The sequence below is a fragment of the Anguilla rostrata genome, chromosome 14 (assembly GCF_018555375.3).
Source record: "Anguilla rostrata isolate EN2019 chromosome 14, ASM1855537v3, whole genome shotgun sequence".
Lineage (NCBI taxonomy): Eukaryota > Metazoa > Chordata > Actinopteri > Anguilliformes > Anguillidae > Anguilla > Anguilla rostrata.
In genome coordinates, this window is record NC_057946.1 from 38,694,313 (window position 1) to 38,706,999 (window position 12,687).

The 12,687-nt window shown below is 45.6% G+C and overlaps 1 protein-coding gene across 1 annotated transcript in view; it reads left to right on the top strand.

Moving 5' to 3' along the window:
• LOC135239418 (astrotactin-2-like) overlaps positions 1 to 12,687 on the top strand; it is a 383,732-nt gene that overhangs the window by 217,420 nt on the left and 153,625 nt on the right. Inside the window, exon 11 of the mRNA XM_064308056.1 lies at positions 4,977 to 5,114. Coding sequence (XP_064164126.1) covers positions 4,977 to 5,114 — 138 coding nt within the window. The remainder of the gene's footprint in view (positions 1 to 4,976; positions 5,115 to 12,687) is intronic.

The window sequence follows — 12,687 nt, forward strand, 5'->3', positions numbered from 1 at the left end:
TGGAGCAGTCAGGATCAGCAGTGCGGTGTTTCCTGTGGGGCAGTCAGGATCAGCAGTGTAGTGTTTCCTGTTAGAGTAGTCAGGATCAGCAGTGCGGTGTTTTCTGTTGGAGCAGTCAGGATCAGCAGTGCGGTGTTTCCTGTGGGGCAGTCAGGATCAGCAGTGCAGTGTTTCCTGTTGGAGCAGTCAGGATCAGCAGTGCGGTGTTTCCTGTGGGGCAGTCAGGATCAGCAGTGCAGTGTTTCCTGTTGGAGCAGTCAGGATCAGCAGTGCGGTGTTTCCTGTTAGAGTAGTCAGGATCAGTAGTGCAGTGTTTCCTGTTGGAGCAGTCAGGATCAGCAGTGCGGTGTTTCCTGTGGGGCAGTCAGGATCAGCAGTGCGGTGTTTCCTGTGGGGCAGTCAGGATCAGCAGTGCGGTGTTTCCTGTTGGGCAGTCAGGATCAGCAGTGCGGTGTTTCCTGTGGGCAGTCAGGATCAGCAGTGCGTTTTCCTGTGGGGCAGTCAGGATCAGCAGTGCGGTGTTTCCTGTGGGGCAGTCAGGATCAGCAGTGCGGTGTTTCCTGTGGGGCAGTCAGGATCAGCAGTGCGGTGTTTCCTGTGGGGCAGTCAGGATCAGCAGTGCGGTGTTTCCTGTGGGGCAGTCAGGATCAGCAGTGCGGTGTTTCCTGTGGGGCAGTCTGTATCAGCAGTGTGGTGTTTCCTGTGGGGCAGTCTGTATCAGCAGTGTGGTGTTTCCTGTGGGGCAGTCTGTATCAGCAGTGTGGTGTTTCCTGTGGGGCAGTCTGTATCAGCAGTGTGGTGTTTCCTGTGGGGCAGTCTGTATCAGCAGTGTGGTGTTTCCTGTGGGGCAGTCTGTATCAGCAGTGTGGTGTTTCCTGTGGGGCAGTCTGTATCAGCAGTGCGGTGTTTCCTGTGGGGCAGTCAGGATCAGCACTGCGGTGTTTCCTGTGGGGCAGTCTGTATCAGAGGGTGGGAGGAGCTGAGTGGTCTTCCTGACCTGTCATCATGTGCCTCCCAGCCTGTATGTTTTATACAGTGCTTCTGAGATTGATTAATCACCTCTGGGAAAGGGGTTCATATGTGTGGGCGTGTGCATGTGTGCCTGTGTGTGTGTGTCCATGTGTGTGTGCGTGTGTGCGTGTGCATGCAGTTGTGTGTGTGTTCATGTGTGTGTGTGTGTGTGTGTGTGTGTGTGTGTGTCTGCGTGTGCATGCGGGTGTGTGTGTGTCAGTTGGAGCAGGAGGGGATAGCCCATCAGCGTCTTATTTAAGACCAATACCATGAGGTCATCGATCGGGAGTCCGCGTAGCGCTGGGTCGCCATGACGACACTGTCAGTCTAATCTGGATGAAAGATCGTCGCCTGAGACGGTGGGCTCAGTCTAGACTGGCTACAGTAAAGCCATTACCGACAAGCCAGACACTTACAGTGCGCTTGTGTTCAAATTGCGCTATTCCAGACATCCATAACCTGTCATTCGGTAGTAATGCTCACTGAAGCTCAGACGAGCTGCCTTCCACAACCCTAGGTTTACAGAACAAAGCCACTCACTTACGCTAAAGAGAACACTGCTACACCCTGGATAGCGTGCAGCTCAGGTGCGTTAATGCCATCCGTCGGTTGGACGTTTGCTAAAGCTGGATATACACGGCCTCTAAAACTTTTACCTGGTCTTTACACCTGACTGGGAAGAACACATTTTTGTGTGTTTGTTTATTTTCGGGGGCTGTGGTTCTTTGTTGTTGTTGCTGATGTCGTTTAATGCTCAACGGAGTAGCTTTTTGATCTTGATATAACGCAGTTTGATGTTCAGTATGCCAGTTGAAAAGTTGTTGGTGGAGTTGGCGTTTCTTGCGCTTGCCGTCTCACCCGGGGCCAAGCGTTTTCCCCCCGAAGGGAATTACTGCGCTTCCATCCCCGATCTTCGTGCTCGTGTTTACGTTGCGAGTTGCTCTGTGAAAGCGTTTGCTGAATCCCCAGTGAGGTTGAAGTAAAGACATTGGCAATTCAGGGCCACTTCTGGCAGATGACAGAAGTCCTTGTTTGTTGGCTGAGATGTGACTTGATTATGACACATGGGCTGGGTTTGGCAACACGTCCCGCTCGCTTCTGCGCCGTCATTCCACATGGTATCCTGGCAACATCGCAATAATGGATGCAGGCCAGATTTCTTGGCAATCAGGGAAAAAACATGATTTACTCTGGCACTAAAAAGAAGTTGAACTGCACTATGCAATTTCAACAACAGACGTAGAAATAGCTTTTATGATTTAATTTAAATGAGTAAAATAACTTTTGCACAAAGTGGGATGTATTTAAAGTGTATTTAGCGTTAATGGTGTATGGTGATAAATACAATATTTAAAATGTATTTAGCTGAATAATCAACCCAAACCTGTATTCAAACAACTTAACCTTAACCTTGACTTAAGAACAAATATGACGGTTTTTATTTGCAAATGCAGTGTGGCGGTTTTGCCAGTTGCTAAACATTGCCTAACTGCTTTTTTGAATAAATTTAACTGACATTTGGCAGATGCTTTTATGCAAAGTGACTTAAAAAAAAGAGTGCATACTGAAGGTCGTTGGAACAACTACAGAATGCAGGTCAGATAAGGTACAATGCTCACAAAGTATCAGTTATCCATAGCCACGAACATCAAGTCTAGTCGATGGAGTAAGCATCGGCTAAGTCAGTAAAGTTATAGCGAGTCATAAACTAAAAGCGAAGCATGATTAAATGAGATATGACATTAAGATGAAGATCCAAGTGCGACATGAAAGTGATACTAGATTTGGGGTAACCCTATGGAGGGGTAGTGTTAGAGTTCATCGAGATACAGGCTGAAGAGATGTGCTTTCAGGCCATGGCAAAAATGGACTGTGACTCAGCGATTCAAAGAGGAATCCAATCAGGGTGACCTACTTGGAACTTTGCTATTGGAGCAGAACATTTTCAGTGACATACAATGATTTTTTTTTTCTAATGCAGATTTAAAGACAGCTCCCATTCAAATGCCGTTTAAATATCATGCATTTGTTAAGAAGCCAATCTGTTTCTGTGAATGGTTTTCTGCTCAGTCGCAATACCAACCACAGGTATTTATTTGTTTATTTAGTTATTTATTTATTATGTATTTTCATGTCAGCTTTAGTGAATGAGTTTTAAAAAAAAGTGCCTCACAAATTTTAGGTAAGCAAGGTCCCGTGAAGAAATGGACTGTTTTTCTTAATGACTGTTGAGAAAATGGCGGTTGGGGGGGGAGGAGAGATGGTTGAGCTGGCGCTTGTCGAGCGTCTGCGGCACGCGGCGGCCCACTCAACGGATCGCGACTCGCGGAAACGGCGGCCGAGCAGACGGCGGGTCCGGATTTAAACGAAGAATCGCTTTGGCGTGCGGTTCCCTGGCAGTTCGCACAAACGAGGTGTGTGAAATGGTTCGTTTTTATGTTCGGTTGGTAGAAATGCCATTTTCGGCTGTACGGTCAGAACTTTTGGTGAGAATAAGCGGAATAACCGTGTTCTTGAAAATGGCGGAGGGGGCAGCAGTGTAGTATAATGGTCAGGGGAGTGGGCTTGTAACTCAAAGCTGTGGGGTGGGGGGTGGGGTGGGGTTCGATTCCCACTGCCATGGTACCCTTGGGCGTGGGACTGAACTTCAGCCGCTTCGGTAGATATCCAACCGTATAAAGGGATTGGATGTGAAAATGATCTGTGTGTGTGTCATTCGGTGCAGTGCAGCAGAAGTGTCTCGGCCACACCTGCCAGGTAGCGAGAGCACACACACACCTGGGCTGTGTTGACTAATCAGCCCGGGTTCTTAAAGGTGCGCTCCACGGAACGGTTACCCAGATCGGGATAGAATGAGTTTGCTTTGGCGGTTTGTCACGGAGGACAGAGAAAGAAAACACCGCCGGAAAGCGGAGGAGCCGGCCAGCTGAGAAGCCGTCGCTGCGTTTTGCTTCCTTGGCTGTTTTAGTTTGTTGTGTTCCTTTGTTATTTTTGCCCAGAACCCATGAGGGGTAGGGGGCAAAGCCTTTTTTGTTACTTGTATTCGTGTTGGTGCGGGTGCTGTCTCTCTGTGTGGAAAGCTACGGTGCACGGTGTGTGACACAGTGTTAATTGCTCTGGATAAGAACATCAGCTAAATGCCTAAAATTGAATGTCAATGCCCTACATGCAATGTAATATATGACTACTGTATTTTATGAAAAACAAAAACAGCTTTGTTTTGATATTATGTTTACATAAGAGCCCGTGATTAATGAGTTTACATTTGACGAACATTTGCCCCTTCCGTATGTTTTCGAGCGCGCTCTGCTTCCAGTAAATATTCCGCTCGTGAGAGTGAAGTCGTCAGGGAGGGAGGCCGTTCTGGCGAAACCCGCCGCGCTCTCGTTGCGTCTCCGTCAGGCGGCACGCTGCCGAGAGTCGCGGCGCGGCTTCTCTCCGGGATCCGTCGCGTTTGGCCCCGCGGAGCCCGGGTCATCCGCCGCGGCCTTCGAATTCGCGCGCCGACTCGGATTGGCCGATTCCTGTCTCGTCAACTCGCGTCGGCGTTCTGACGGAAAGATGGCGGAGCTCGGCGCGATGGTGCTCTCGGGCTTTAGGGCCTGCGTACCGTACGCGTATCTTACGTACCTGTTGTCTGGGCGATGGTTGGTTTTGTAACAACGTTTGGCTGTCGCGGCCTTCTAAGTGCCTTTGGCTTGGATTCAGTCAGTTTAATTTGTCCTTTGCTTCCAAGCGGCTGCGCTTGCCAAACTGTGTTGTGGGGAAAATTTTAAATATTTATTTTCAAGATAAGGACAAAATGTTGATTGTATCCAAGGAAATTAAGGACAAATATTGATTGAATTCAAGGAAATTAAGAACAAATGTTGATTGAATCCTAGGAAATTAAGGACAACTTTTGACTGAATCCTAGGAAATTAAGAACAAATGTTGATTAAATCCCACCCTCTGAATGTACACAGGTCCTCCTACAGCTTGAGTCAGGGACTTTGGCTGCCCGTCAGCAAGAGCTTTGTGGTCCCGCCCATGGAGCTGTCAATCAGCCCGATCGCCAGCTGCAAGACGGACGTGCTGGTCACCGAGGACCCCGGAGATGTCAGGTTGGTGCAGTGCCATGATGACGTACCATGTGACTGAGCTAAAATGGCAACCCAGTGATGTCCCAGCCATTGTGGAACTGGAATGAGCCACCATAATGTAAATGGTCAGCCAGCGTACATAGAAACCAGACTACTACCGCTGATGAGCCGCCTAGCTGTGGTATCAACTTTAGACATCGTTCTATAAGATCATTGCATACCGAAGGCTTCAACCAATCAGAATCACATGCCTTCTCACTGCTGGTCATCCAGGTGGCTCCTAGTTAATTGCAGCTACATAGGCTGTTGTTCACAAGCAGTGTTTTAACATGCTCCATTAATGCATCTCACCTTGAACTCACCATGCACCGTTAATGCATCTCACCTTGAACTCACCATTCACCATTAATGCATCTCACCTTGAACTCACCATTCACCATTAATGCATCGCACCTTGAACTCACCATGCTCCATTAATGCATCTCACCTTGAACTCACCATTCACCATTAATGTATCTCACCTTGAACTCACAATTCACCGTTAATGCATCTCACCTTGAACTCACCATTCACCATTAATGCATCTCACCTTGAACTCACCATTCACCATTAATGCATCTCACCGTGTTCTCACCATGCACCGTTAATGCATCTCATCTTGTTTTTACTATGCACCATTAATGCATCTCACCTTGAACTCACCATTCACCATTAATGCATCTCACCGTGTTCTCACCATGCACCGTTAATGCATCTCACCTTGAACTCACCATTCACCATTAATGCATCTCACCGTGTTCTCACCATGCACCGTTAATGCATCTCACCTTGAACTCACCATTCACCATTAATGCATCTCACCGTGTTCTCACCATGCACCGTTAATGCATCTCACCGTGTTCCCACCATGCACCATTAATGCATCTCACCGTGTTCCCACCATGCACCATTAATGCATCTCACCTTCGTCTTACTATGCACCATTGATGCATCTCCCCTTGTTCTCACCATGCACCATGAATGCCTTCACACTGCCCCCTACCACGTAGCTGCAGTGCCTTATGGGAAGATGGCCATTTATTTTCACAGGACCTTTCAGACTCCATGATTCCATGTTGAAATTAGTTTTCCCAGCATACGGTCAACATACAGCCTCTTGTCCAGGGCTCCCTTGCAAGAGAGATTTTTATCTCAAAGGATGGAAAAAACTATAAATTTATACAGACTAAAAGAGTGCGCTCAAATATTCAGTTGAAGGCACATCACCCGTTGTTGTTATCTTTCTAGATGTACAGTTCAAGGTTCACAAAATACTTGAATTAAAATGAGGACAAAGTGGTTAAAACAAAAGCAGGACGATAACAGACCGGATCGCTTAGAAGTAAGAAAAAAATAACAAAAATAATAATATTGGGTGTGCCTTTGTTTTAGTTGTCTTGCTTTGTTTAGTCTGGAAAGGGGCTATTTTTGTTGTTCTTGTTGTTGCTGTTGTTTTTGTTGCTGTCGTTGTTGCTGTTGTTGCTTTTGTTTACCATCCCTTTGCAGGCGAAAAGGATGAAATACAAAACATATGTCAGTGTGTTCCGTAGGTTTACTGCATCAGACACAAAGGGTCTTTTTAAGCGGGCGCACCCAGCGCCCTTTTGTGCTTGGCCCTTCACCGGCAGCCGCGCCGCCAGCGGGCGTGCGCCGTCGGCGACAGCGGTGCTTCCTGTCGGCGTGCTCGCGTCGCGCTGCGAGCCGGCGGCCTTCGCTGCGGGAGGCGTGCTGATAACCTGACGCGGTGTGTTTCCCACGGCAAGCGGAGAGGAAGGCCTATGAAAGCACCCGACGCCACACAGAGGCCTGCGCGACAACAACGGTCCTGTAGACCGTTGTGCGCCTGGCGGCCTCTTCTCCTTCGGATAGCCATACAGTTCCAGGCCGGTGCCTAAATATTTTCGGTGCACGGGCGAGAAAGCGATTGAAAGCCGCCGTACTCGTGGATGGCGCGTGTCAGCGTGTGTGAAGGTGTTCGAAGGCCAGCCGCAGCGTGGCGCATTTGCACGGGAAAGAGCTTGAACACGACCGCTGTGTTATTTGAAAGGGTTGCTTTTAGCGGTAGCTTCCAAAGAGGTTGGGTAACTGCGACATTATAAAGGTAATTTGCATAAACTGTAACGGCCGTGAGGTCAGGGCCGGTGTGTCTGTGTTCTTAGTGTGCCACGAACCCTAGTCAAGCAGAACAATTAACCTTTTTTTTTGTGCAACCTCACATAAAACTGTTTTTTAATGTTGTCCCTCAAATTACATGGAAAGTTGTTAAGTTGACCTGCTGAAAAAGTAGCAGACTTAGGGGGTTTTCATTAGATTGGGTAGTGCTAATGCACATTTTAGTTAAATACGTCCAACAGAGGACCTTTTCCCCTGACAGACACACCTGGAGCAGACCGTCGGTGAAATTCATAGGACGTGACCTCCAGTAATGAGGCTGATGAAGTTATAATTAGCATGGCGCTCGTTTGGTAGATGACCCAGATGGAATGTCCCAGAGGTCAAACGTAAGCCAGCGTAAGGGCTCTGCAGAAAAACGCTGTGAAAGACTGAGAGCATCGTTTAGTACTGTGAAAGATGAAAGATCTCTGCAGTACTGTGAAAAAAGGAAGATCTCTGCAGTACTGTAAAAGAAGAAAGATCTCTGCAGTACTGTGAAAGATGAAAGATCGCTGCAGTACTGTGAAAGATGAAAGATCGCTGCAGTACTGTGAAAGAAGGAAGATCTCTGCAGTACTGTGAAAGATGACTGCAGTACTGTGAAAGATGAAAGATTGCTGCAGTACTGTGAAAGATAAAAGATCGCTGCAGTACTGTGAAAGATGAAAGACTGCTGCAGTACTGTGAAAGATGAAATATCTCTGCAGTACTGTGAAAGATGAAATATCGCTGCAGTACTGTGAAAGATGAAAGATTGCTGCTGTACTGTGAAAGATGAAAGATCTTTGCTGTACTGTGAAAGATGAAAGATCTCTGCAGTACTGTGAAAGATGAAAGATTGCTGCAGTACTGTGAAAGATGAAAGATTGCTGCAGTACTGTGAAAGATAAAAGATTGCTGCAGTACTGTGAAAGATGAAAGATCTCTGCAGTACTGTGAAAGAAGGAAGATCTCTGCAGTACTGTGAAAGATAAAAGATTGCTGCAGTACTGTGAAAGATAAAAGATCGCTGCAGTACTGTGAAAGATGAAAGATCTCTGCAGTACTGTGAAAGATGAAAGATTGCTGCAGTACTGTGAAAGATAAAAGATCGCTGCAGTACTGTGAAAGATGAAAGATCTCTGCAGTACTGTGAAAGATGAAAGATCTCTGCAGTACTGTGAAAGATGAAAGATGTCTGCAGTACTGTGAAAGATGAAAGATTGCTGCAGTACTGTGAAAGATGAAAGATCTCTGCAGTACTGTGAAAGAAGGAAGATCTCTGCAGTACTGTGAAAGATAAAAGATTGCTGCAGTACTGTGAAAGATAAAAGATCGCTGCAGTACTGTGAAAGATGAAAGATCTCTGCAGTACTGTGAAAGATGAAAGATTGCTGCAGTACTGTGAAAGATGAAAGATTGCTGCAGTACTGTGAAAGATGAAAGATCTCTGCAGTACTGTGAAACATGAAAGATTGCTGCAGTACTGTGAAAGATAAAAGATTGCTGCAGTACTGTGAAAGATGAAAGATCTCTGCAGTACTGTGAAAGATGAAAGATCTCTGCAGTACTGTGAAAGATGAAAGATTGCTGCAGTACTGTGAAAGATGAAAGATCTCTGCAGTACTGTGAGTGTGTGAGTTTGCAGGGTTTCAGTCTGCTTTGTAGTCTGTGCTGCGTTGTGTGATGCAGTGAAGCAGAGCCGTAAATGTAGCATCTGAGTGATATTTCTAATTCCCGCTCCATTCACTTTGCATCTTGATGAGGAAAGAGCGATTTCCAGTGCAAATGGTGTCAGAATCTCAAATTATATCATTTTAATGTACTTCATGGTCTCAGTGAATGCCATTCGCTGGAGTGTTTCAGTCTTTGCCACAGCATACACGTCCGTCATTCACTCATTCGGGTGAATTGCCTGGATTATTTATATGCAGATGTACTGTGATTTGTTGACAGATTTTTTATTTCTCCAGAACTGATGTTGCACACTGCACAGATTAAATAAGGAACGATAATGCAAAAGTTCGCTCGCCCAAATCTACAGAGAAAAAAAAAAAACGTGCTCGGAAGCTAACCTCCGGGACTGTGGTTAGACGCACCCCAAGTTGGACGCACCCCAAGCTCTCCTCAAGCAAATGGCCCTTAAATGCTCATTTATAACACGTGGTGAACCCAGCCAAATACTCCCTGGGGTTTATCATCGCCTTCTATGCGATTAGTAGCACTGCATGGGCTAATTACACAGAATTAACATGGCTGTCAAATGTTCACAATATTTTTACTCGGTGGCTTCTGAAACGGTGGGTTTCCTTAAAGGGCTAAACCTCCTTTACCGTTACAATCGCATTGTCGTACGTCCCTCTCTTCAAAAACCTCCAAATAAAAATAATTCAGAAAGAAAAATATTTTTATTTGAATGGTTGATCATATTTGACTTGATCATATGAAGGCAGTTATTTTTAATGCGTATTCTATTTTTCTTTTTTAAAATTCAATTCACTAAGACTGGATCTCACTTTCCCAGTAAAAAAAAAAATATGGAACAAACTGTACAGTAATACACATGGAAATATAAGCCAAGAATGTTCCCTTCTTCAAGGTCATCAAAATGTTAATTTGGCTGAATGATGTTTCTTATATTTTCCTCCAAAAAAAGAAGGTGATTCCATATTTTCTTTTTTTAAAACGTATGGGCTTCTTGTAGCATTTAGCCCTATTGGGGTCATTCATTACATCAGTGGTTTCATTTCAGGGTGCAAGCAGAGTGCCAACTTGACCCAAAAAGAGAGGTGAGGTCTGGCACGCAGTGTTCCGGACGAAGACGTTTGTCCGCCCGGCGACTCGTTTCCGTAGAAACGGCCGCGCGGCGCGCGTCTTGCGGGTCTCCCTCCCCCCGCCCCCGGTCTCTTCCCCACCCGCCCGTCCTCCCCCCCGCCCGGTCTCTTTCCCCCCCGCCCGGTCCCTTTCCCCCCCCCTGCCCGGTCGGTCTGTGCCGGTGTGGGCCTGCGGCCTGTACGCCCGCGGCGTGGCTCAGGAGAGCGAGAGCGTCTCTAATCTCTCTTCCTTAACGCTGCTGTCAGCCGGCCCAACCGGCCGCTCAGAGCCCGTCATAAATACAGAGCGCCGATCGATGGGAATCTATCCAGAACACTCCCGCTTATTTATGTGCTGTTTTTTTCTTCTTATACGGCCACTTACCTTCCTGGCTGGCACAGCACAATCGGTGTGGCTGAAATATATTACAGTGTGTGTGTGTGCGCTTGTACATTACATTACAGGCATTTGGCGGACGCTCCTATCCAGAGCGACGTACAGCAAAGTGTATAACCGTAACCAGGAACAAGTGTGTAGAAAACCCCAGAGGGAAGTACAGTTCCAAGTGCAGGGAACGTCCGCGTAGTTTAACTTGGACCCTGTAGGTTAATCTGATTAACACAAACACAAACAGCAGTACAAGCATGTACAAGACCATGCAGGCACATTTCCCATCATAGCATTGCCTTATTGTTATGTGCTGCCAGTTAATAGCCGTGGAAGCTAAAGCTTTGTTGACGCTACATGTTTTTAGCTGATACACAAGTAATCAAAATGAGATGTTAACTTCACATATACTCGAAACCGTGCTCTTAGTACAATTCATATAATCTAGGGATCTGCTTGCTTGTAAATCCGTAAATTGGATCTGGTTGTCAGATTTGCTTGTATGTCCTCCATTTTGGTAAATGGTAAATGGTAAATGGACTGCATTTATATAGCGCTTTTATCCATTTATATAGCGCTTTTATTTTGGTTTCATAACATGTTATATAAGATTATGTAATTAGCTTAATTATCTGCCTTTGAGTGTATTCTCAGAAAAGAATGTTCTAGCACTACTTCATACGTCTACTTAGGTGCTGCACATAAAGACAAATTAATTATGGGTTCATTATTAAATTAACTATGAAATATACATTAACGGAAGTCTGCTGAGAAATCAAATAAGAATAGTAATCAGTAATGTTCCATTTGATTGATTTCTTCATGCGGTTCATTATACCCTGCTTTTTATATAATAATTGTACATAATAAGGAAACTCCTTTGTAAAACCTGTGGAAATGGCAAGTTGTTATATATAGTTTTATAGTTAATGGTGTCTCATTATATGTGGTACCGAGCTGTAACTAGAGATCACTTCTTTACCAGTGAAGTAACAGTCGAGGCACTTCGTTCACACAACTTAAATCCCTCCGTTGAAAGAGCAGCTATACCAATGAACAAGTCCATTGGGAAACATAAGGTATAGGGCGTTTTACAGAAGACTGATCCCTGTCAGACCTCCAAAGGGAAACTGGCTGTGTTTACAGTGTGTGTACAGCCAGTCAGAAGGTTTTGGCAGAGGAGCAGTGCGACGGTGATGGCTAAACACTTGCTGTATCAGCCTGATGTAAACATGAAGTTGGTGTCTCTATATGGGGTGGTACATTGGGCGCTCACTATAGATATTTGAACACCATTCAAAAATGAACAACATGCAGCTATACTGTGAAGGTTAACCGGGTTTGATTATAGGCATACAGAAATTGGACTAGCAGGATCAATAATGCTACTGTTTTGTTATGGGTGTGTCTTTATTTGATGACTTGGGTTTTTTTTTTTTTGATCCTTGTGTATTTAAGCGGAAAAGTGGAATGGTTAGAGGAGGCTCGTCAATACGACCTCCTGCCTGCCATTCGCGTTTAGCCATTCCACTGCTCACATTTTGCACCATTGTACATTGCCATCGTTAAACATACTGTACGATAAGTTGCATCCAACTTAACCTGCCATTCAGTTTTACGGTCCTGACATACACACAGAACTCAGGATATCTGCACCCTGTAGTCACTCACCTGTACTCTACTGCTGTAGCAAGATACAGAATTGTATCTATGCAGGCTGCACAAGCCAGACACGTCTATGTCTACCAAGATAGATAGCGATCGGTATAGAGTCACACTGCTGGCGGATCATTTGCAGTCTCATTCTGTGTTGGCACAGAGGAAAGGTTAAAACATTATTTTGGAGTCAAGTGACCGATATATCACGAAATGAATCTCGTTCCGGTAGCACCGGGCAAGACTACAGGCGTTCCTTCGCCACTCAAATACTTCCGCTGTTTGGTGTGTCTGAGGGGATTCTTACGGCAGCTGGGATTCTAACAAAGTCTTGAACAACTGTCTTGTAGGAATGTTGTCAAACATTTGCACCTTTTTGAGGTGTTCCGTGTTCATGTCATACAGAAATCCTTAAAAAACACAGGTTAGCTGTTAAGCACCCTCCGCACTAGCACTCAAAGGGTTAATCGCGAATAAGCGGCAATATAAATAAATAAAGCTGAATATTAATTTCATCTTAACTGTGGGATTGTTTCAGTCCTCTAAGAGCATAAGTAATGAATCA